At 42.0% G+C, this 26,063-nt stretch overlaps 1 protein-coding gene and 1 long non-coding RNA gene across 8 annotated transcripts; one reads left to right on the forward strand and one right to left on the reverse strand.

Moving 5' to 3' along the window:
• Window positions 1-593: 593 nt before the first annotated feature.
• impdh1b (IMP (inosine 5'-monophosphate) dehydrogenase 1b) lies at window positions 594-17,652 on the reverse strand. 7 transcript variants are annotated; one of them, XM_058625520.1, is made up of 16 exons: window positions 17,219-17,642; window positions 10,977-11,075; window positions 10,759-10,839; window positions 6,998-7,046; window positions 5,890-5,991; window positions 5,729-5,803; window positions 5,200-5,406; window positions 5,019-5,106; window positions 4,727-4,926; window positions 3,629-3,719; window positions 3,453-3,548; window positions 2,923-3,066; window positions 2,682-2,826; window positions 2,342-2,485; window positions 2,132-2,215; window positions 594-2,034 (listed from the first exon to the last, which is right to left on the reverse strand). In XM_058625520.1, exons 1-16 carry the CDS (start codon window positions 17,431-17,433, stop codon window positions 2,013-2,015), a joined length of 1,842 nt encoding a protein of 613 aa, XP_058481503.1. In that variant the 5' UTR covers window positions 17,434-17,642; the 3' UTR covers window positions 594-2,012. The 7 variants fall into 7 exon arrangements, with proteins under 7 accessions (XP_058481503.1, XP_058481504.1, XP_058481509.1 ...); XM_058625521.1 differs by having other exon boundaries at window positions 10,759-10,836; window positions 17,219-17,641; XM_058625526.1 differs by lacking the exon at window positions 17,219-17,642 and adding an exon at window positions 13,265-13,426 and having other exon boundaries at window positions 10,759-10,836.
• A 6,238-nt stretch (window positions 17,653-23,890) lies between these two features.
• Window positions 23,891-25,969, forward strand: LOC131456870 (uncharacterized). The gene is made up of 2 exons (XR_009239947.1): window positions 23,891-24,295; window positions 25,382-25,969. It is a non-coding gene; the product is annotated as an uncharacterized LOC131456870 (long non-coding RNA).
• Window positions 25,970-26,063: the final 94 nt, after the last annotated feature.

Raw genomic sequence — 26,063 nt, forward strand, 5'->3', positions numbered from 1 at the left:
AGTGATGTTCCTCAAACCCCCCCCCCCCCCCCCATCCCCACGTGAAAAGTATGACCGAGTCCATTCGGTCCATCTAAAAAGGCGTATTCACTGATTTGGTTATTGGTTGCAGAGGCTGCCTGTTGTGACAAGCCTTTCAGTATAATGACAATTAAATGATTAAAAAAAGTGTGACACTTAAAACAAAACAAAAAAAACTGTAAACCTAGCAATCCCATTAACTGTTGTTTGTGCTTTGAAGATGGACCAGCAGGATTCATTAGTTGACAAATAGTTTAAAAAAAAAGAAAAGAAACCCCAACTATTTCTCTTTAGGTGGGAAACTGAAAACAACCAGCAACATGTTTGACCGAATATACGAATATAGGTATATATTCTTATACATTGCCATGTACATATTCTCCATTTTATTCCAACTGTCAAGTAAACCTTGTGAAGGGTGAGTTATATTAGCAACTTACAAAGTGGGACATATACATATATATATACATACATACATATATATATGTGTATATATGTATAGATATACACACACGTATATATACACACACACATATGTATATATGTACTTATATACATATATGTACATATATATACACACATACATATATATATATAAATTTCATCTGACAAATAAAGTATGGAAATGTTAGAAAAGCCTACGTGTACAAAAGCAGAATGATAAACACGGCGACACAAAGAAGAAGGGAGGCGAGGGTGTGTAGCATTTATGCATTTCGATGCATTTTCCCACCGAGCTGTCACCTGCAGCCTTTTTTTTAAAATTTTTTTTAATAATCCTTTGATTCAAGGCATATCTCCGGTGAAAAGTAACGCGAGTAACAGCCACACAGAAGTTTACGCGGGAATGAACGGGCGACGGGGTCATGAGCGAGTTTGTGTTTTTCATTTACAAAAGAAATGAAAAGGAAAGAAAAGAGGAGGAAGTCAGAAGAAGTGTAAATACACTTGGCAGTATGTATGCAATTACAATTAGAGGCAGAATATAAATACAGCCACGTCTGGCTTAGTGAAAAAACAAACATGCATATCAAACCCCCACCCAACGCGAGCATCATGCTCCATTCAAGGCCCCGCAGACTACACAGGTTTCATAGAAAGCCTGATCCAACGCCATTTAAATGATCAGAGCAAAGAAAAGACCATTAAATCCTCATTGTGTTCCATTCTTGATTGATAAACGTATGCTTTTTGGTCCCCCCCCCTCCGTCATAAAAACATAAATACCCTAATCCTGCGCAAAAAAATATATATAGGACTCACGCGGGCTTGAGCTCGACGTACGGGTTTCAAGTGAAAGTGGAGGATTATAACGTGACGTACATCTTGTACCTCATGATCCACAATACAAACAAAAAAAAGTAAACAATAAGCACTGACGTAGGAGCAGCTACCTTTTCCGAGTAGATTTTATCTTTATACACCGACACGATGCACACAGACAAGTGTTCGATCTTCCGACAGGGAGCACGCCGGTTAGCATAGAAGCCGAAGAAAGAAGAAGAAGAAGAAGAAGAAGCTGATGGGGTTTCTGCACCATGACGACGATAATAAAACGTGTACAAAAAACACACACATTACACTGTTTCCTTTCACACAGTCATTCTCCCACTGTGGTCGACACACACGCGCACACACTAACTGGGATCAGGCTGCTCAAGACACAGGTGTATGTGAGTGTGTGTGTGTGAGTGAGTGAGTGAGTGTCATTCTGAAAACCCTGATGCGCCGCTTCTTGAGTGCAAAAATCCCACAGGTGTTTCAGAGAGTCGGTGTCAGTTTTGAAGAATCCCACGTTGCAACCTCAGTCTTCCCCCGAGCAGCCGGCCCGGGGATCAGAGGAAGCAACAGTGGATGCAACAAGGTGAGGGAAGGAGAGAGTGGAGAGGCAGAGAGGGAGAGGCAGAGAGAGAGAGAGAGAGGGTGCAGAGGTGGCAGTTTAACATTTTTGGGCACCGTTACGTTAACGCGGACTCTCGGACACCGCCTGCTCAGTAAAGCCGCTTCTCGTAACTGCGGAGGGGGAAGAAAGTGTGGAAGAGAAAAATCAGCATTTTTGCCTCAAATAAAAACCTGTTTACGTGACGAGGTTGTTCACGAATGTACTTACGAGTGGAGTCCGTGAACGCCTCCCTCCACCTGTGCAGACATGGTGCGCTTCTCGAACTTGAGCTCTCCGGAGTACATCATGGAACTGGAGAGGATGCAAACAAGTGTTGAATATAAAAGGAGAAAAGCTACTAACCACAGGCTTTAAACCGTTAAATAGAACAGTGGATTTGCACATTAACCATTTTTTTTTTGTTTTAAAATGACTCACCGGAGGACAGAGAGACTCTTTGCGCCGATGTCCTGGCAGCCGTGTTGAATACCAGCGATCAGGTAAGGTATAAACTTGTGGATGGATCCCTTATCCTGAACGGAGCCGGACACACCCTGGGCGACCTTCACCTTGTCACCCTCACTGTGGAAGCAACCATGTGGTCTCAGATGAACATTGTGCGAGCTCTTAACCCTTTAACACCTAAGCCTAGAAAATGTCCGCCTGGACTTTATGCTCATTTTAACCAGGAAATGTCCTGTAAGTTTATCCAGAACAACTTTCAATATCTGGCAATTTACTGCGCTGAAAGCCTTAAACTTGCGGCCTCTTAAATTACCTAAAGTAGCGTTTCTGGCTGCTGGTGCTCTTCTCCATGGCGTCCAAGGAGCCCATGCCGCGATACTTTTTAAGCCGCACGCCGTCTGAGAAGAAGTACTCCCCTGGAGCCTCGGTGGTTGCCGCTAGCAACGAGCCCATCATGACTGCCATTGTGGACAAGGGAGAGAATGATATGAGTTTGTGATCACTGCACACACACACACACACACAAACCACTGTCACAATCTTCTAAACCTCACCAGTCGATGCTCCGAGTGACAGAGCCTTCACCACATGACCCACGGTCTGAATGCCACCGTCGGCGATGACCGGCACGCCGAAGCGCCTGGCGTACTCTGCCACCTTGTACACGGAGGTCCCCTGAGGCCGCCCGCACGCCATGACTGCAAGGCAGAGAACATCGTTCAACGCGACTGCCGCGGCGACAACTCACACAGGAAGCAGCAGCCAGTCTCATTTCACCGGGTTACTAAGACGCACTTCAGGTTCATGTCCTCTAAATCTTGTGGATGACTGTGACCTAGTCTGAGTAAGAGAGGCTGGTCCCCATGGCAACCCGGAACGGGGCCTTGGAAGATCACCATGACAACTAGGAGAGGTCTCAGGGCGCCTGTTCTTCATCTGTTGCTCAAATTAAGAGCATACACCGTTCCAGTGAGGATAAATGTGCTAAAATATATATGTGATAAATATTTTAAGTCTTAATTTCCCAGCCGCACACATGGTCACAGAGCACAGTTCTACACGTGTTCAGGAGGTGGCGCCGTACCTTCCTGTGTGATGCAGATGGAGCCGCAGCCCATTCCGACCCTTAAAGCGTCGACACCAGCGTCGATGAGATTCTTGGCCTGAGCCGCCGTGACCACTGTGGAGACAAAAAAAATGAAGTCCGCGTCTTCACACGCACATATTTTTACGACTTTAATTTGACACAACGTGACTCACCGTTTCCTCCCACCACCTGCAGATCGGGATGCTTCTGCTTAATATAATTTATCATGTTGATTTGATAGACCGAGTTGCCCTGTGAGGAGTCCTGGAGACGGGAAAACAAACGTGGTTGAAGTTTCATTGAAGAGGAAAAAAAAACAAGTGGTGACAATTATACACACAAAGAAACATTTTAAATAAAAGGGAAACACACTGGCTAACGAGTGGTAATGAAGATTTCCATTTCCTTGCTCACTCTTGATGATTTTGCCCTGGAAGTTATGGCAGAGACAGTAATGCAAACGATGTCTTTAAAAACAGCATGTTAAATTTAATATAAACACAGATGTCTATGCATTTAAAAACATGTTTTAGACAATGCAAGTACACTACAAACGTAAACCTAAATTTAACCCTTGAGAGTTCCTTTAAAAAAACGTCCAAATTTGTTCCTAGTGGCAGAAAATGTCACCTTCCCAGAAACGGCTGTAAAAACATTATATATATATATATATATATATATATATATATATATATATATATATATATATATATATATATATATATATATATATATATATATATATATATATTTTAATATTTTTTTCTACTCTAAATGAGTCAGTCTTTTAAAGCTACTTCAGCCTGAAATATACGTATCAAATATTAATAAAAATTTTCCGGAAATGATTGTAGTTCTTTTTTTAGATAGAGAACAGTGGAGTTGTGAATATAAAATGGCCTTTAAAAGGGTAAAAAAAATTTGTTTTTATTAATATTTGATATGTATATTTCAGGCTGAAGTAGCTTTAAAAGACTGACTCGTTTAAAAGAGAAACATTTTTTTAATATATAATGTTTTACAGCCGTTTCTGGGAAGGTGACATTTTCTACCACTAGGAACTAATTAGTAAGTTTTTGCGTAGCTTAGCCATTTTCGGCTAATTTAAGAAACTGAGATTACAGTTCTAAAGTTGACCAAAAATGAACATCCTCTGGAAAATTTGAGCTATATTCATTCAACACAGCCAAAATGGCTTAGGAGATGTCCCTAGGAACTATTAAAGGATAATAAATCCTCATTTAATAAGACATGGATTGACAAAAACTCACCAGAACGACAACATCCACTCCAGCCTGCACCAACAGGTCCAGTCTGTACTTGTCGTCCTCCCTGGTGCCGATGGCGGCGCCGCACAGCAGCTGTTTGCGCGAATCCTTGGAGGCCAGCGGGTAGTCCCTGTTCTTTTTCAGATCCGTTCTCGCGATGATGGCCACCAGCTCGTCGTTGTCGTTGACAATCGGAAGCTTGCCTGGTGACGGAGAGAGTGGACGACAGGAACGTTAAAAAAAAAAATAGAGACAAATTTGACAACACCAAAAGTTGCTCTGTCCATTTACTCACCTTTTTTACTGCGCTGCAGAATGTCGTTGGCTTCTTTCAGTGTAACGCCGGCTGGAGCCACAACTAGCTCCTCCCTCTTAGTCATAGCCTGCGAAAGACCAATCAGCACAACTTCAGTATAAAAGATAATAAAAGCACAAATATGTTTTGAAATAAAAGCTAAAAAAATAAAATCACGTACCTCCTCCAGGGGTTTTTTGTGGTCTTTCTCGGAAAGAAAGTCAATATCTCTGGAGGTGACGATGCCCACCAATTTGCTGCCCATCTTGCCTGTCTCTGTGACAGGGATACCAGAGAAGCCATGTCTTACTTTGGCCTCAAACACATCCCCGACCGTGTGGTGTGGACTCATCACCACCGGGTCTGTGATAAAACCCTGCTCAAACCTCTGCAAACAAACAAATCAAACTTCATTATTTTGGACTTGTTACGTTTTTTTTATAAATGTATGCAGAGCAGTGAAGGGCAGCAAAAAAAAAAAAAAAAAGAAGCACCACACAACACAATTAGTGAATAGCATTATAAAAAACACAATTAAGCTTTTTTTTTTTTTTTTTTTTTTAATAAAAACAAAACCACACAAACACATACAAAACTCAGAAAGAAAGTTACCATATCCTAAATAGGGACAGAATGGGAAAATATATGAAATAAAAGGACAAAAACAGAAATGTTATACTTGGTCAATTTGAAGAATAATCTCCTTTTACCTTAACCTTGCGAGCCTCATTGGCTTGAAACTCTGGCGTGCAGTTGTGATGAATGATGCCGATGCCTCCCATGAGCTACCACGTGCAAAGAGGGAACACACAAGGATTTTAGAACGATGTTATTGAGGGGAAAACACACAATCTCTTGTAGGTAATCTCACCGCCATCGCGATGGCCATGGCCGACTCTGTGACGGTGTCCATGGGCGAGGAGATGAGCGGGGTCTTCAGCGTGATCTTCCTGGTCAGTGCAGACGTCAGGTCCTGGGAGACAAGAAGGAGCAACTGGATGGGAAATAGTACTTCTGACGTTTTGTACATTTGCCACTAGGGGGCAGCCTTACCTAAGGAGATATACAACCACATTCCAGTTCTCTACCAGGACTGATGAGGTCAGTTTAGGCAGACGCAAGTGAAAATGTTCAATATCATTGGTTACAAACACAAGAGAATACGCGTCATGACGGGAATGAGACTCAATTTTCACTTCTAACCAATTCCCACAACAGCCAGAACCCAAACTGGTTGTTATCTGTGTGACTGAGGTGAGGAGGAAAGAAAATAATGACATTCCTTTACACGTGGGAAAAAAACAAAACACAGACGTCTGACTTTTAACACCTTATCAGTGGCAGACACAAACTACGGAGGTTCACAGAGAAAGTGGCCTAAAAGCAATTCATCAAGCACAGGAGCACTCAACTGCACTCACCTGCTAAATTCAGCTGAAGGTTAAGAAAGCATGTTTAAGAACCTTGTGACCCCCCCCACCCCCCCCAAGGAATTTCCCACAAAGGCCCCTCAAGTTTCTGCCTCACTCCAAATATGAGTTTCTGAGGCCACAGAGGAACTGAAATGGAGGAACCTGTGGAATAACTTCACCACAGCGAGACTCCTCAAATAAGATTAATTCTATTAATCTAAAAGGAAACAGTTAAAGTTGACAAAGGGATTTCATCAAAAGCTTGGAGATTAACTCGCGGATGAGTAACCGAGCAGACACAAATGTAAACACGAGGAGCGGCCAGCGGTGTGACCACAGCGGGCAAGAAATAGCAGAGAAGCAGGGGAGAGCAAGAAATGATGCAGATGGTTTTCACTCTGGGCAAAACACAACTATTTCTGTGTGAGAGCTGCAGTTATGTGGAGGTCTAGAGAGTCGAGAGGTTTGCAGAAGTCTCTGCTGAGACAACAACAACAACAACAACAACAAGCCTGGACTTGCAACAGAATAACAAATAATTTAAAAGCAAAACACATGCGTACTCACCACTTCATCCGATGTGAAGTCGATGAAACCGGGCAAAATCAGGAAGTCACTGGAAGACATAAAGCAGAACGCAGAGTAATGGGCTGACGCTCGCCAACGTAGTGGTGCTGCGAGGTCTGACAAGCATCCACACTGCGTCACAGAGAGCGTACAATTTGTCGTGAAAAAGCAGAACACTGGACACGTTTCACAACTGAAAAGTGTACAAGAAAGAAAACGGCTAAAATTAGACCAGGACTCAAAAGTAGTCAATAGGGATTATGGATCTGATACGGTCTTTTTCACAGTAGCACAATTTAGAGATTGGAATCGTGGTGACCCATAACTTTTTGACAAAGGTGAACCTGGTGGTGCTCAGATTTATAGCGGTTCTATACATCTGTGATTTCCCATCAACAACAACGGCAATAGCGGACAACAGCAGCTCTTGTTGCTCCTTCAAATTTTAAAAGAACCAACAGCAGATGCTTCCAGGTCTGGTTCTACAGACGCCCGTCGTTGAGAAGGTTCCACCTTCTCAGCTTTAATCGGAACAGTTATCAATAATAGTGGTGACGGCAGTGTCCTGTACCAAAACTTCAGTTAAGATGGAGAAATGGTGTCACCACGACACAATATTATCACAATATTGCCAAATACGGAGTATCTGCTCTATTGACAGTGAGCACATGGCACCATGCTACTCCACAAAGAGTTAAATGTTTATTTGGAACATCAGTTAAAAAAAATATATATATCAATACTCTCAAAAAGCAATATAATATCACCACAGTCTCTGAAACTCGGATCCTGCCTTGACTTGGACAAACACACCATTATTTTGCCTCCATAAAGGATCACTGCTGCACTGCTTTTGGCTCCTATGTTTAGAAACGCTCAATCTTCATTGATGTGAACCTTCTTGACTAGCAAATTCTTTGCGGCAGAACTGAGCTGAACCAGTTTTTCAGCCTCTGAGGCATTTTTTTTTTAGCTGATAAAACAGAGACACGACACAGAACCCTAACCAGTACTGATAATTCCCTGTTTGAAAAGGAATTATAATCGTGGATGAGTGTAGATTTGCATTTATGCAAGAGCGTCTTTCAGTGACAAAGATGTTAGAGTGGGATAGAGGCCGTGAGATGACGCAAGTCTAGGCTTTTCCAGACAAACTGTGAGTGTACTTTGTGGTTTCTGTAGTTTGGGCGTGAGACCTAGCGCATGCACATTGGAAAAAAAACCAGGAGGGCAACTGAAGATCACTAAGAAAAACATGTAAATGTTGAGCAGTACAAGTGTATAAACATGTCTAAGAAGAGGGATCTATTTCAAAGCAGCCATTTTAACATGAAGTGAACACACTTCACCTTTTCTGCTCTAGTGTGCGAGTGTGAGTGTGTATGTGGAGGCGTAGGGAGCTGAAATAGCCACACTAGATGGGACACTCACTGGCGGGGAGGCGTCTATGGTTTGTTTTTCCTTTATTTTTTATGAGCCAAAAACACCCACAAACCAGAATAAGGAGTAGGAGCGGGTCCAGCGCACATCTGCTAGCATTCAGCAGCGGCGGCCACAAGGCTGCGTGTGCAGCGCCGTCCGACAAGGGCTCACTGACTCCACTCTGCTGGTTTTTACCGTTGTCAGTGTAGAATAAACGCATGATGGTAAAACGGGAGTGTTTAAGCAGGGGAGTTCACAACTGGTTGTACCCGTTTGTACAGATGTCCCTCATTTGTTAACTGGGACATACACACACACACACACACACACACACACACACACCCAATATAATAGTAACTTATTTTAAAAGCGTGTCACTCGCACAAATGTCTTTGGATTGTATGACAGAAAAAAAAAAAGATGTTTATTTGCCATTTGTCTGCTGTTCAATCATCAAGTTTGCCATGAAAGTTGCTCTTTAGGGTTATAAAATGTAGAAGTTGTACAAGTTTTTCCATAAACTGCAGTTGATCCAACTTCTCCCAACAGAGCCTTAGGTATTTTGCTTTTTTGAGGCCTTTTTGAGAGAAATACAGAATTTTTTAAAAGGAAAAACATGTTAACATGTCATGCCAAGCACATGATTTTTGCACATGGCAGAAGGCCGCAGCAGTAGTTTCCGTTTTTCTTCTCCTACGTCTCACTTTATTTTGACTTAGTGACTTCACTTTTTTCGCTACTGACATAGAAAATTAAGATTGACAATCTCAAACTTTTCATTTTTTAGAGTAGATCATTATCACACTACATTTGGCTCTAGGAATTGATTTCCTGCACTCATTTCTATAAGAGCACACCATCTATAATAGCTGTGTGTGTGCTCACATGTTAGGCAAATACATTTGCGCTGCTTTAAAAAGGAACAATGAAATGCAAGACCCAACGGACCCCATTTACCCCAGAAATTCACATGATGTCAATTCCGGCCATCATGTGCACAAAATTTCCTTTGGTCACGCCACATGAGGTTACAGTGTGGAGGGCGTTAGCATTATTCAAATCACATGCGGCTCAAAATTAGACGTCGCCCCTTCCAATTACGCTCGAACCGCGGAGTGAGACGTATTTTGACGGCCTCGTGTGGAAGATAATGGACGACACACCGTATGTTACACAATTATAATAACAGTCTAATTTCAAACAAATAAACATAAAAAAAAAGCATGTTCAGCAATCCATTCTGATAAATAATGTGTCCTTCAAGTTGGCCCCTTCTAAGTGTAACGCAGTCAAGGTGAAAGATAGATGTGGAATGTCTCACTTTTCAGCAGACACACACAAAAAAAACCCACAGTGTGTCCCCATAACAGACTTTCCCACAGGCGAGCTGAAGCTACTATCGCTGAAGACATTTTCCTTTTGTGTAAATATTTAAATCATCCACCTTAAAAACATCTGAATAAGCTGGAGAGTTTGGGGAACATTTCATGCCCCGGAGCCGAACGCTAAAGCGCATGGAAAACCAACGTGTTTCATGTGGATTGTGCCAACGTGCCCTAAAAAAAAAGTAGCAGCATGTCGCGTCGTCACCGCCATGTGACATCAGATGTCTCACCAAAGACGCGGTTTTGGCGCCGTCACCAACAGAGAGGTTAGTGTGTGTCCAACCGTCTATATTATAGCCCTTAAAGGGTGTAAAGGGGGAAAAAAAACCAGCCCCTGACAGGAAATTCCCTTTGTTTTATTAGTCGTCGAGACCTGTGGCAAAACATTTAACAGAATTAAAGCTCTGCCATGATGTTAGGAGGTCTTACTGGAGCAAATGCAAGGCGGGAACAAAATGGCATGCTTGAGTCCCAACAAATGTTGTAACTTTGATGGAAAAATAAAAAGTGCTGGATGGATTAGACAACATGTTTAATGATCTATGAAGCGTTCTTCTTGTGTCAGCAGAAAGCTGATGAAAGGAGTGTGAGGGTAGGTAATATTTAGCATCTGAATCACATGATTCTGGTGTTTCTAACACACATGCTGCATTCACAGGACAGGCCGTGCGTGCACTTTGATGGTTAAAGCTGGATAATTAATAATGCAGTTATGTCGATCGGAAGCAAATTCCATCCCCATGACCAAGTCCAGGTTAAAATGTTGCAAACCGCACTCCATTTATCTTCTTTTAAAGACACTAGATTAAGTTCAGTCAAAGTTGAGTTACTTTAAGGGGAGTCATTTGCTTCCCTACCCCCCCACCCCGCTACGGATGAGTTCACCATTTGGAGAGACAAAAGATTTCAAACGGCACAGTTTCAAATTAGTTTGAAGATGACTGTTTTACTCACTTGTAAGTCAACCCATCTCCTTTAGAGCATAGCTCTGCAGCCGTGTGACCATCGGAGACAACGCACTGTTGGTCAGATCTGCTGATTCAAAATGCGTTTGGCCATTACAAAGCACTCGTGAGTCACCTTCACCCGCCGTCTCACGTAGGTGAGGTTTTCAAATAAGGAGACCTCACTATGAATTGATTTAATTAATACGGAACTGCAGGGAGACTTACTTGTACGTCAGGCCGTCTCCGATGGAGAAGAGCTGCTGGGCCGAGAGTCCGTCCTCGGGTACGTAGCCTGTGCCGCCACTGATTAGGTAATCCGCCATGCTGCCGAAAGGGACAACGAGAGGCTACTTCAATCAACGGTGCAGCACAAGAATCACATGACATGAGTGGACAGACCGTGACGCAGCGCTCCGCAATAACACCAGACATCCACTCAACAGGAAGACACTTTAATGACCTTCTCGCATGAAGACATAACCATAGCAACATCAACATCTCCCAGCAGGCAGCCTCAGGTCAGCAATAATCCAAGTGTAAACTTGCAACCCTGCTGTTACAAGTTGACAAAACATTGGCATTAAAACAAAAACTCAGATTATATTAAATGACCCGTTGATCTGTCTCTTACTATATCGATTAATGAAATGTTGATGCGCGTGTACCAAACCTCAACATGATGATTCATAAATGATTTATTCTGTTATACGGAGGTACAGAAACCAGAAATAGCCAGCGCAGCGAAATGCGACCACGTATCTACATCGACAGAATCTCTTTATTTACGTCACGAGGCTCAACCTTCTTATCCTTTGCATGCTGTGTACCAGACTTTAAATTGTGCACCACCCACTGATAATCTCTTTAAAAGTAAAAGTAAAAGTAGCTCCACTTCAGAGCAGTGGGTGGGAAACACACACAAATTGGTGCAATGCACTTTTATTGGACACCAGATTATCGAGATTATGGAGATGATAAGAACAGATCTCCTGCATCCAAGATAATAAAACCTTTCTCGGTGACTAAACATAAACACGGGCCAGCGCACGAGACAACCGGATGTCAACAGTGCAGTAGCGCTGTCGAGTCCTCACACGACCGCGTGCTACAGCAAAACATGGCCGAGTGACCCACTAACACTCACCCGAACTACTCTGTAGCTATAGCTTTGATTTTGGACTGGACCCAACGGCAAAACATGATTCAAAAAAATAATAAAAAATCGGCCCTGAATGAACACAACATACCGGCAATAAGAGCATCTCCATTACTGTGTACTAGCTAACTGGTGACCTACATTACATTATCAGTAGCTAGCAAACGTTAGCTGTCGCTACTGCGCACCCACAGTTAAGGAAATAAGGTGGAGGACACAAGCCCTTTGGTTTTTGATAGTGAGTGAAAAACAACAACAACAACAACAACAACAGCATCCATCCACGCTAGTGGGATGAGCTGCATTAGCAGTACAGCACCCTCATGCCAGGTAACTAGCACTTCAATTTGAAATTTCACTCTAATAAAGTGTTGGTTTGAGTGTTTAATGCACGCCGAATTGTAAAGTGAGTCACTTTGTATGATAAACTGCACGGTCGCTTCACTTAATAGCGATAGTGCCGTTGTGAGGACAGAGACAACGTTGTTTTGACTCATTTCTGATGGGGGTTCTGAATGGCGTTGACTGGGGCGTCATGTCAACAGCCTGCGTTATATTATCCCTGTTGATGTACATTCATACAGCACAGCATTATAAACTAACGCCCACTAATAACACTGAAATACAGTACATCTGCGAAGACACGGTGTAAAAACGTGTGTGTGTGTGGGGGAAATAGCTGCAGCCTCCTGGCAACATGGCTGACACTTAATCCTAACATCCAGTGATGAACATGACACATTATCCCTTAAGATAACCCCATTATTACTCAGTTATTGACACAAATAATACACTTTTTTTACGGAAACAACGCCCACTTTGCAGCTTTAGGGCCCTAATGTTGCTAATATTACAATGCGATACTGAAATACACACATTATCTATACATTTACACGTCACCTAAACTTAATTCACGTTAAAATAAAGCAGGTATACTGTATATGTTGCACATGTGTGGTCATGACTCTCTCTCTTGTGCAAGGGTTTGACATTTTTTGGCAACGCCTGCTTTTGGCTACGTTTGTTTAACAGACATGTGGAGGAAACCGTTAGCATTTAGCACAGGTAGCGCGGTTATGGAGGACTTCACCTGAAAAAGAAAACACAATAAAAGCTTCTTTTTTTTCTTAGCTTCTTCTTTCTGGCACTCAAACATGACACGAATGTCGTTCAAACCGCGTGGATCAAACTTTCACCGCGAAAAGACCAGAGTTACGAAAAAAACACACACACACACATGTTAGCTATAGCTGCCGAGGCGGAGATGGAGATGCCCACGTTGACTGAAAAGGAAGCAACTTTCCCGGGGAGTGGACTCGCGCTGAAGAGACAACAAAACAGGAGCAAATCACGTTACCTCGAAGAACGGAACTGGATGGAAACACAAGTCGCTCGTGGCCCCGAGATGCAAGAGTACACGTCTGCATGAAAGTGTCACTCAGGACCGAGAGTCCGCCCGTGGCTGCTGTGTGCAGACAGTGCGTGTCAGTGTTATGTACTGGCAGCAGCGGCGTCACGTCACGGCTCCACTCAGAGGCGTGTTTTACTCCTTGCATCCTGTGAAACGAGGATCTCGGGCAGGGGCGGGCAACAAGGGGGCCATATTCATAGTGAGTGTGTGGCTGGGGGGGCATACTTAAGGTGGGTTTCTAACTTGTATTTATGCACATTTTTCCCCCAAAAACAGGAAAAATAAATATTACATAAAAGTTTTTACACTTTTATGAGGAAGTTAGTGAATCGATAAAAGGCAAAAGTCTAGTAAACCCACTGGAATTTTACCTAACTGAAATGTTACTCCACGTTCTGTATTTCAGTGCAGTTGTGGGCAGCAATTAATGGTTATTTTCATTGTTATTATTATTATTAGTATATAATAACAATAATAATAATAATAATAATAATGCATTTTACTTGTACGTGCGAGAGACAAAGCAATAACAATAAAACAATAGGGGGTGATGTGATGCACCGAGGAGGATAGATGCACCACTGTCGGTCTCCTCACTGGATTTAACTAAAACAATATTTCTCAGTTTACCCATTGCTTAAACTGTGGTTGAACTATCGCTAAACCTACATAGACGTTGGACTGAACGTCTATGAAAGAGAGAAACTCGGGAAAAGAGCTGCAAATCGACGGCTAGTGAAGCACTAGCTAACCCTGACGACGAAGAGCCAGAATCCTGCACTGAGCCAGGAAAAGAGTCAGCCAACCCCAGTAGCGGTGGCACAGTGGTTCAGCAGGTAGCAGAAAATAGAACAAGCTCATCGTTTTGTACCTGGAATATCAAGGGCTCCAATAATGTTGTCAAAAGGAAAGCTGTTCTAAACTATTTTAAAAAGGAAAATATCCAGGTTGCATTCCTCCAAGAAACCCATTTGAATGAGGAGGAGCACAAAATATATCCCAGGGAATGGGTCGGACAGGTAGATTTTACATCTTATTCTACAAATAAAAGGGGTGTAATTATATTAGTTCATAGATTGTTGCCATTTACAGCTACAGATTGTTACAAAGATACAGAAAAGACTTGGCTTTCAATCAGATTTTGTTCAATGGGTACAGCCGTAATACAACATGAAAATAAAAAGAATGTCAGTCAGTCAGTCATCATCTACCGCTTTATCCTCTGCCAGAGGGTCGCGGGGGGTGCTGTGCCAATCTCAGCTACATCGGGCGATAGGTGGGGTACACCCTGGACAGTTCGCCAGTCCATCAAAAAATAAAACAATAGTCAACATTACTGTTATTATCTTGGGGGGAGGGGGCATACTGAAAAGGGGTAGAAATGTAAAATGTGGAAAAAAGTGCAATTAAAACAGATTTAAACGTTTCTAAATGACCTTAACTCGGATAAGGCTATGCCTCTTTTCACTGACTCAAAGACGCGTTGTGCCAAATTGAATTTTGGTCACATGCAAAATCAATTGAAGTGGTTCAAGTGCAGCTGAAAGGGCAGCAGAGCCACACTTTATTCACATGATAAGCATGCAGAGGGGACACGAGTAACGGAGCACATCAAAGCCTGACTTCCCCCGTCTTATGATAAATACTTAACGGGACACAAAATCTGCACACAAATGAAATGAAATAACTTTATTTTACACCTGAAGTACATGTAATAAACAGGCTAAAACATGGGTGAAACCATGAGTAGATTGTTTACAAGTAAGTCGCTGTGAAATCTATTGATGATAGATAAGCGGTCTCAAGGGCTGCAGGCACGGCCTCGCTGTGCTTCGAAGAACAGTACCGGAAAATCCTTTCTTACGAAGAAAAACAACGTGGAACCGTCTCGCTCCAGTTTGCATCACACACACACACACACACACACACAGCGTAATAAATGGCAAACATGAGCTGTTGTCAGTCCTTAAAGTTTGGAAATGTTAAATGAATACAATTTTTAACAATGAATGAGCAGAATCAAAGTGTATGATTAATAAGATGAATAAGTAAAAGGAGAATGAAGAAGTGATTGAAATAATTGTACAAAGAAGGAGTGTGACTTTTTATTTACGTTTTACTTTGTCAAAAGGCAAACGCTATTTTCCAGGATTCGGGGCTCGCGATGAGGTTTACTATAATATACTGCTCGGTTATAAATATTGCATAGTTTAGTCTTTTTAGTCAACATTTTAGTCAGCAAAATAGCAAAGTCCATGAAGCTTGCATTTTAGTGAAGAGTGGAAAAGGCTCCGGAATCTGCGGCTGTTATAAGTGATAGACAATCACTCTTTTTCTGTGTCTTTTCAAAACAATATTTCATCAACACTACATTTTTGTCTCATTACATGATCTAATGAAGATCCATGGAGCCCCACTTTGTCATATTTATGACCCAGGGGGAGCTCTGGGGGAGGTGGGGGGCAGTCCTCTCTCCTATACCCGTGCTTCTTCCCTGGAGCTCCACCAAACACGTCACTTAAGCCACTTCACTAAAAGCTCACCTCATAAAAATCTGTGCCAGTTTAAGTGTGTGCTACACTTTATTTCACCATTAGATAGAGTTTACCAATAGAAGACAAAAGTTTGTTCACCGCTCACATTTAGCTTGTGCACCAGAGTCCATAGAGCAAATCTGCATTTTTAGCTCACAGTAGCAGTTTCTCTGACAAATGCAAATCTGAAATAAGAGATTTCAAACGACCGCGGTCACAAATTCAACATTTGAACTCGCTCGATGGAGGCGGAGCAGTGAATCCACAACTTCTGTGTGCGGTGTAAAAAGTCAAAACGCAGATTTTCTCTATGGACTTTGGTGCAGGAAGAGTAAGTGAGTATAAAACCCAAGTCGTTTATTTAAACATTGTTATTAGTATGTCAATAATAGTCCCCCCTTTTGAGTGAGATAGGTAATATATCTCATGTATTTTTTTGTGTCTGAAAAACCAGAAAACATTTTAAGAGTACATCGATATGTGAAACGGTCTAAAATACAAAATAAGGAGCAAAATAAATAGGATTTTCAATTAAAAGGCACATTAAAAAAGGGTAGATTTGCTGCCCTCAGGTGTTTGGGAAGTCAGGTGCTGTCGTGATAACCTGACGAACCTTATAAGAACCTGAGAATAAGATCAAATAAATAAAAAATGTTTGACTACCCACACATTTGTTGCTTTACACGCAACTGTATAACATCGCCGTGGCCAACTGACACAGAGATCCCAGCGCTTTATGATGACTCAGGGGGATCCACCTGTCAGAGGTGGAGGATTAACGCGTCAGAGACGGGATCAGCTTTTCTCCTGTTAACCAAACACGCGTCCTCCATTATGCTCTGACAATAATAATAATGGTAATAATAATAAGAATAATAATGATCTTAGACGCCGATCGTGTCTGCTGTGGTGACTTAAATTAAATGTAGGTCATTGCATGTGTCACTCACTGGCTCCTTTATTTACTCTGTCTATCCTCAGCCTTGTTTCTCTGCCCTGCAGCTGCACTATGCTCGTTCCTGCCCCGGTAGAGCATCATAGAATCATATGTGAGTTCACGACAAATAGATGACACAACCTGGCAAACCCAGACCTCTGTTTTGCTGTTTTCACATCTGCTCACAAGTAAGTCATACAAATTATCTCCAAGGCCGCATACTGTACGTATCCAGGGTAAAAAAATTAAAATAAAAAGGACTTAAAGGAATTTGCAAAGTGATGTAAGCGAGAAGCGTGAGTGGACATGTAAACTGAGCCAGTGGCATGAAGTCAATTTACATGTGCAGCCTCGTGACGGCACAGCCTGTGAAAGCATCACTTCTACTCCCTGAATGACTAAGCTTTACTCATTTATTAAGAGGCTCACCTCTCTGGGCCGAGTCCGGCCTGGATGCGCGTGGCACTGTATCGCTGGGCTGCAGTTTCGTGGCCGTGGGAGGTTTGCCGAACGTACTGCTCGCACTCGCCCGATCCGGCACCTGTGCGAGGAGGCTCGGTGTCCCCCACGATTCGTCTGTAATCCACCGTCTGGCTCTCCCTCGTTGCTTCCGCACCAAAGTGCTCGTATCCATAGCCCTCCATCTCCAGGCCAAGGTCAGACTCTGAATACAGTATCTTTTTCTTTTCACACGAGACGTCCAACAGCTGACGATTTACATTTGGGCCCAAACCAAAAAAAAAAGGAAGACTTAAAACTTCATCACCAAAGTTGAGGAAATGTTTATTTTTGTCTTCTTTAATCTGAATTCCTTTGCCTGTTGCTGACGTGCAGATTAGATATGTAGCTGCACAGATGTTCCCACAGAGAGACAAACTGACTGAGAGCGTAAAGAGAGAGGAGAAAAAAAGAGAAGGACCAGAGGCAGGCTGCTCCGTCTGCTCCTGCTCTGGATGCACCTGCCCACAAAAAAGGCACTGGCTACCTTCAGGCGTGTCAACAGAGGGCGTCACCCTGGAGACTCTCCCACTGAGAGGGTGTTGCTGTGGCAATGATGTCAGCAGCAGAGCGCTGTTGTGGAGTGAAGGTTGCGTTTAAGTCGTTGGAAATCATCAGAGGAGAGTTTCTGCTGTCAGGGGAAGAGGAGGAGGGTAATAATGAAGCGACGGTGTGTGTGCTTACATGCGGCATGAAATCGCTCGCTCGCCTGGAGTGTTTCTCCACAAGGTTGAATAGAGTGAGTGGCTGCACAGAGGGCTTCCCCCCTCTCTATATCTGTCAGCGGCACAAAGTGGAAATTTCAGCGTTACAGAGCAAGCATGATCATCACCAGACTGTTGGGAACATTTGGCCGACACAATTAATTATGATAAGCTGCTTTACGCTATACTTTTCACCTGGTTTGGATCCAATTTGACCACTTTTTTTTCTTTTTTACTCATAAAACTCGTGATAATTGACAGAAACACAGCGAAGAGCAATGTAGCACTTTTATTTTCTTTGAAGGAAGTGACTTTGACGTCAGTTTTATTGATTTATTTCAACATGAGGCATCAAATAACACATGTATCTCTGCAAATTAGGGGAAAAAACCCCAATATATTTTATGGGTGAAGTGGCCCTTTAAGTACAGTAAATGTCATATAAGTAGTAATATTATAAAAAAAGTGACTTAAACTTCTTCCAAAGTAATTTTCTGGTAACACACGTATACTTTTATCCCTTTAAGGCACCGTCTATTTCACGTGCTGGAACTGTTGTATACAATAAAGAACCCCCCCCAACACACACACATACGGGCCGACACTTAAAGGGATCACCTCCAGGTGACTGACTGTGACAGCTGGTGGGACGTTAAGATGGAAAATCCTCTTGGCGTGTGCAACGACGGAAAACCCCCCTCACCCACACCGTGCCGCTAACGAATCCTAGTGTACTTATATATATCCATCCCATCCATTCATCTTCTACCAGCTTTTATCCTCCACATGAGGGTCGCTGGTGCCAATCTCAGCTGACATGGGGGCGAGAGGCGGGGACATCACATCCTGGATCATCGGCCCATCGCAGCGTCACATAGAGACAATTCACTCTCACATTCGATGTCAATTTAGAGGGTCCAATTTGCCTCATCCACAAAACATGCAATACTTATATATATATATATATATATATATATATATGTATACATATACATATATATATATATACATATACATATACATGTATATATATATATATATACACACATATATATATATATACACACATATATATATATATACACACACATATATATATATATACATATAAATATTGATTTATTCAGGGATAATTGGTGAGCTGATGCTTCACGTCCCCCGTCCTTTCCTGCTGTCGTCATCTGTGGCATTAAAGAGTTAGTGTCACATGCAGGAGGGAGGAGAGGGAGGAGAGGGAGGAGCATCCACTCCAAAAAGAAAAAAATGTCCCATGTGCTTCCCCTCAGACTGTGCATGGGCCTCACTCATTCAATCACTTAATCACAATGACTGTCATGTGCACGGCGTGGGGATTCATCGATGGGCTGAGACAAATCGGAGTCATGAGATTCAACACAAGGGCAGCAATGCCCGACTAAAGAGTGCTCCTTGTTGTTGTGTAGATGTGTGAATCTAAAGGAGGAACTCTACTCTGCTATACAGCTCAGGCCTCTCTTTAAAAGGTCCAATTGGGGGGGGGAGGGGATTCATTGGCTGGAATCAAACCTCGTACACATAAGTATGTTTGTGTTTGTGTATAAATCCCTGACGGTTTAAACGACACGTTTGCGCAATCGCACGCTTGCATTGCCGTAATTACGCGGCGGTTTGTGCTATCGTTAAAATTCCAACGGTTTCTGAAAGCGGAGAAGTTGAATCGGCGTCTTTGCCGCCAGAGAGAAAGAGAGTTGGAAAAAAACGCCTGTACATAGTTTTAAATTCAACACAAAAAAAATCTGGTGTTCGTGTCTTTTGTTTTCCTACTTTAACATGGAAGTTAATTGTAAATAACTGCCAGATATTGAAAGTTATTCTAGTTAACAGCCTGAATTACCAGCAATAGCATTTTCTTGCCCGTCCTATATGAGGAGACCTCGAGGTAGATTTCTGCTCTGCTCCTGAAGTCTAGCCAGATGAAATCAGAAGCTTTAATTAAACAGATACTGAGTGTTCTCACGACAGCTCTATAGCTTTAGGGAAGCTATATGTACTCTGAGGGCAATAACACAATTCAAAATAGCAAAGTTGATGGCACAAAACAAGCTGAACCACGTTATCTAAGATGAACATTTATGGACGCTAACCTTTTCTAACCCCAAGCTGGCACACCTATAAAGAAAGCACCCGCCTGGTTGAGACACGTCAAATTCCTGTTATCACACTGTATAGAACATTCTATTCTATTCTATGGAGTTGTGACTCTTCAGTCTTCTACTTTCACACACGGTGCGCTGTGTGTGTGTGTGTGTGTGAATTCACGGTCACGTTGTCCCAAAACAAACAAAACCATTTCGCTGTTGCCAGAAATTCTGACCTTGACCGTCACCACTGCCAAATATATCTGCTGCCGTCAGCTGCTTTGCTCGCTTCATTTCATTCTTGTCCGCTTACCCCATTAACCCATTAACTTAAGAGCACCAGAGACTTAAAGACCACTTAAAGACAAACTTAGATAGCTAGCTAGCAAGACAGCTAGCAAGATAGCTAGATAGATAGCGTTTTAGCTAGCTAGCTAGTCTCTTTTCTAGTCTTGTTAAGCTTCTTTACACGACAGTTTTGCCGTTCACCCATTCACACGGTTAAGTGTCTTGCTCATGGACAACGTAGACTAGGAGAACCAGGAATTAAACCCACAACTTTCACTTGAAAGACAACTTGCCCCACCACTGAGCCCCCATGGCTCAACCCTAACTCCTCACTTAAGTACATTTTATATCAGAGTTCAGTACAGTTAATGTCACACGTTTTAATACTATTACTTTAAAAAAAAAAAAAAAGCAACTTCTACCAAAGTCATTTTCTGGTGAGATACTTTTACTTTTACTGAAGTATCTCAAGTAGAAGAAAGGCGTTGTACTCCACGTGGCCTGGTCGTCTGTATCAGACAGGCGAGTGTGAGTAATATAGATCTTCTGGGATTGTTATGAAGAACCATCTTTACATGATAATAGTCCGAAAAAGACAAAACAAACATCCAGTCCTGATGCCAGTGGAAAATTACAAGACCGGTTTAATATGATGACAGTAACTCAAATAACCACTTGCTAAAATCAAAGTATGCATAGGACCATCTCCTGCTACATCAGCAGAATACATCATATCCAAAGTCCTCTACACCTGATGGAATGGCTGCATACTGTTTATTTAAAAGACTAAACCACAGGTCTGGTGAGGTTTTACATAAACAGGTCCTCTGACTACTCTAAACTCACTCCTACTACTTTTAAGGTCATCAACCCAAACCTGTATTCTGACTCCTCAACTCTATCAAACACTGCCATCTAGTGGATGCAATGGTGTAACGTCACAATCGTTTATTTTGAAAGAATGTGTGTATTGATGACCTGATCAACACATAACTGTGTGGATTCTATTGCAGAAAACAAGTGTTTCTATTGATTGGCAGTCTTGTGAGCTTGTTCCTGGAGTGACTCCAGCCCGCCGTTTATGTAGCTGTTTCAAGTCCATGAAAACAAAAGGATTTAATTCTCTCTCTGCCTCTCTTTGTCTGTGTGTGTGTGTATGGTAATTTGAACTCTTGGCTGCCGCTCAGTTGCTTCACTTGGGGAAGAAGCAGAAATGTCTGGGAAAAAAAAGTGCACTGAGTCACAGTTTAGTTCGGTGACTGATTCATGGTTTCTCTTTAAAGAAATCATAAAACATCATTGTCTGTAACTGAAACTTATTGCGAAATCCAATCCAGGCCTTATTTGGAGAAACATCCTCACCGGTCTTTAATCTCATAGCTTGGAGTAACATTGATTTAAAAAAGGCATAAACTACAATGTTGGGTAACTGTGTGCTGTCGGGAGATATGAAGCTCCTGTGGTGGGGATTTTCAGAAAGGTTAACCCTTTCACAGCATCAATTCCCAAAGGCCTTCTAGTAGAGGCTCCTAATGTAAAGCTCTCCAATGTATTACTGATTTAATAATAATGATAATTACTCATATTTTTATCCTCTACTAGCAAATGCATTGTGTTTCCGATCACTGAATGTATGCTTTTATGCCCCGAAGAGAAGTGGAGGCTCTGTGGGACGGAGTTTCCTCATAGACTGTGCCAAGAGGAAGTGAAATCATGAAACACAGAGCAGCACTATTCTATTTTTTCTTTCTCTGCTCACTCGAGCGCACAGTGGGGAATTTCTGGGAAAGCCTGGAATCTTCACTTTTTGCATATGACTAGAAACTAGATTTATCTAAAAGATTATCTCACATGTTTGTGTGAGTGAGGGTAAGAACAGATCCACACTCTTACACCCTTCATAATGTACGTGTGTGTGTGTTTATTCCTTAATATTCACCAACTCATTAGTCACAATTAATAGGTGGTGAATGTGTTTCTCAACACTTCCTCTATTTCTGTATAACGACAACAACAAAGCCACAGCTACACAAGAGCACAACGTTTTCAAATGACATCGATGACACCATACCCATGACTAAGCTTGACAGCTCTGTGGGGAATGTGGACGTCGTCTGCTATTCCTTGGCTAATGAATCTGTGAGTCTGTCGCCTCAAACAGGTCACCTACAGGTTTTATTTTCAAACGCCCAACCTTCCGCCGAGTCATGTGACATATTCGAAACATCTCGCAGCCTCCTCTCGTGCCAAAAAACGAAACAACCACACAACTTTACTTGACTTTGGTGTCAAAATGACAAAATGTAAATTATTGGATGTTTGTAGATAAACAGAAAGATAGATGGATTCATTTATCCCCAAAAACTGCAACTCTTAATAAGTTTAACTGCCCTTCATATCTTACATGGGCAGCCCATGGCCAAGAGGGAAGGAATTGGGCTGGTAAGTGGAAGGTTGCTAACAGGCCCTCCCAACCTGTGTTGATAAACCACTACAGATGGTCCAGAACTCAACGGCAAGTCTGGTCTTCAATCAGCCTTAAAGGGCACACCTCTGTTCATTGAGTTCCACTGGCTACCCTTCGCAGTCCGCATGAAATTCAAATCACTGACGCTAGCCTACAGAGAGCTTCATGGGTCTGCTCCCACCTACGTAAATGCTCTCCTGAAGGCTTATGTTACCCCTCGACTGCTCCCTTCATCAAAGCGTTGTCGTCTGGCCGTGCCAACACCCCGCACAAGACAATCCAGACTCTTTCCGTGTCTTTCCAAGCTGGTGGAATGACCTACCGAGCGCTAGGGGGGTGGAGTGGCTCAGTGGTTAAGACCCTACCCTGTGTGCGAAAGACATCATGGTCGCAAGTTCGATTCCACCCCTGGCTGATTGTACTCAATTCCATTGTAAGTCGCTTTGGATAAAAGCGTCTGCTAAATGACATGTAATGTACCAGAACAGGGGGGCATCCCTGTCTATCTTCTATCTAGTGTCTAGTGTCTAGTGTCTATCCACTGTTCCTTTCCAAGACTTCTTCTATGTAGCTTATCCCTCTTTGGGAACCTTTGGTTAACTGTGGTTCTGAACAGAACTAGAGCTTGAACAGGGACCATGCAGCGTGAACGTACGCCCCAACAGAAAGGTGCCAAAATGTGGTTTGGTTGTGTTGGTACACTCTAAAACGTTTGATGCTCAAAATGCAAGTAAGTGAGTAACTTATCTACACTAAACAGAATTGTTGGAATGTCCCTTTGCATATATTTCCAATTGGTACATATTTGTGATATTATTTATATAATTATATATACTATACTTAAATTTTATTCAAATTTAGTTCAACTATAACCACACAATAATTATTATGACCTTTTTTTTGGCATCTTGCACCTGGCAAATACTCCATATAACAAAAAGGCTAATAGTAAAACTAAGCATTTATAAATAAAAAAACAACAACTAGCAAACCTGCTCTAAAAACTAATTACAACTAACTAAAACGAATGAAAATCCTTAACTAGTCTAACCTTAACTGTAACCAGACTCTGAGTGTTCTTTGGTGAAGAGGGGGTGCCCTCTGTGTGAGGAAAATGGGGGAGAAAAGAAGAGAAAAGGGGACAAAAATAAAATGTTACACTGTTCACTTATGACTGAGCGGAAATCCCACAAGTCTCCTCAGACCATCTGATGTTTACAGAGGCAGGAAGTAGAGCTGCTGTTCTCTCAGGTGATGTCACTCGTAAAACAAGAGCGGAGCTCGACGGCTCGATGAATCAAATAGACTCAGATCCTGCTGGGAGGAAGAGACTCGAGGCATAAGACGAGGAGCGACTTCAAATAGCGTCGGATTTCACTTGTTTTGGAAACGGCATCTTTAAGCTTTTTAGGTTCCCTTCTCCTGACAACTGGTATGTTGTTCGCCGTGTGTGTGTGTGTGTGTTCTCAATCTCTCTCTGTCTTACCGCGGTAGTTTTTCTTGTCTTCCTGGTCTTTCTGGTCGTTTTCTTCTTCCACGTCTGACACCATGTGCTGTGTCTGTCTGCGTCGGCGTTCATGTTCCTGTCTTTATCGCCCGCTTTTGATTTGGCTGTGCACGTGTTTGTGGCGCACACGGTGTGTATGTAAACGTATGCGTAAGAACATGTCAACACTGTGCAAAATGTAACTCGTTTTGCAACTAAATTATGTTTGAAGAGTGAAAAAAAAAACAAAGACTAATTTGCATAATTTTCTAAAACATATATATAGTTTTTTTTCTACTTCCAGCAAATTAAAAATGCAATTTCTATGACAAACAATTAAAATGTTTTGGTCAAATTCGATCAATTTTCGATAGGGTTGACGCAAACACTAGTCGGACTACAATAGAGCTAGTCAAGCTACTGTAAAAATGGAAATATTGTACATGCACACTGTAATTGTTTTTGCAAAAGTAAAACATCTTATCCTCAAGCTATACTGCATACCTCCAAATAACTGCAGTCATTTTCATAATCATCTCTTAGATCTTTAGACTTTTTTTTTTGTTAAACAATGAAAACCGACTGTAGATTACCCAAATAATTTTTTTCTACTTCCAGCAAATTAAAGAAGCAATTTTAGTATCAAAAACTCAACATCTGTTCAAATTAGTTCAATTTTGGATGAGGTTGACCGATATCAGTGTTAGTAGTTAGTTGGTGCGTTTACATGCGTGTTTAAAGACCGATGTTGACCGAAGACAGTAATTACATTTTCTGAATGTTACGTAAACATGTTAGTCTGACTAAAAGCGAGCTAGTACTAACATACCTGGATAATGCAAAAAATGTAAATATTGTACATGCATGTTAAAAGTCAAATATTAGTCAAACTAAGACAATAATTCTGTTTTGTTAATGTCACATAATCGGGGTGGTCCTGTTTCTTTTTTTTTTAAACAATAACAAAGGACTATAGATTGTTTCATCATTGCAGCTCATTAAAAAACCTTTTCCTTTTTTTCCCTTTTGCAGCCAAATCTGCTTTTGCCATCGGAGCCATGTTTACCTCCGTCCTTAAGTTGTACTTCATCGGCACAGCTCTGACCGTCTTCGCCGTCATCTATGGAATCGTGGACTCCGTCGGAGGAACGATGCACCTCCCGAACCACCACTACCACCACCATGGCGACGCGCTGGGCCGCGTCACGCAGCAAGAGCTCTCGCCACGAAACCACCCGAGACAATCGTCTGTGACTAAGAGAGTCGGCTCGTGATAAGGGGGACATCCCAGTTTACGGACCTGTCCGCTGGATGGACACGTTGGACACTGTTACGTTGAACAAAGGGACATTTTTGTGCTGGTTCAGTTGCTGATCATTACTGTATATCTGACATGTTTGGAAATGTTGTGCACTGTGTTGATAGGAAGGACGTCTAATCCCACAATGTGTGTTTTTTTTTTTTGGTTTTTTTATTTGGTCTACTTTACACATGTTAAAGCTTAACTTTACATCTGATGACAAACGTAACAGCACTACTGAAAAATGACTTGCACTAAACATAAGAAATGTTTCTCCTGGGGTTATTTTTTTTGTGTGAAATAAAACAAATGGAATTGAACTGCTGTGACGAGTGTGAGTTTAACTGCAGCGTCTTCTGCAGAAAAAAAGGATTATGGCTGTTTACTGGAAAGCTTATGGCTCTTGGAGAACTT

This window comes from Solea solea, chromosome 3, assembly GCF_958295425.1.
Source record: "Solea solea chromosome 3, fSolSol10.1, whole genome shotgun sequence".
Lineage (NCBI taxonomy): Eukaryota > Metazoa > Chordata > Actinopteri > Pleuronectiformes > Soleidae > Solea > Solea solea.

Excerpts from the sequence above, each read along its gene's own strand:
- impdh1b (XM_058625520.1), bottom strand. The coding sequence starts at position 17,433 with ATGGAGGGCTATGGATACGAGCACTTTGGTGCGGAAGCAACGAGGGAG. Across the intron at positions 7,047-10,758 it reads GGAGATGGGTTGACTTACAA|TGACTTCCTGATTTTGCCCG; the intron begins GTGAGTAAAACA and ends TATGTCTTCCAG. Across the intron at positions 2,216-2,341 it reads AAGAGTCTCTCTGTCCTCCG|TTCCATGATGTACTCCGGAG; the intron begins GTGAGTCATTTT and ends CATCCTCTCCAG.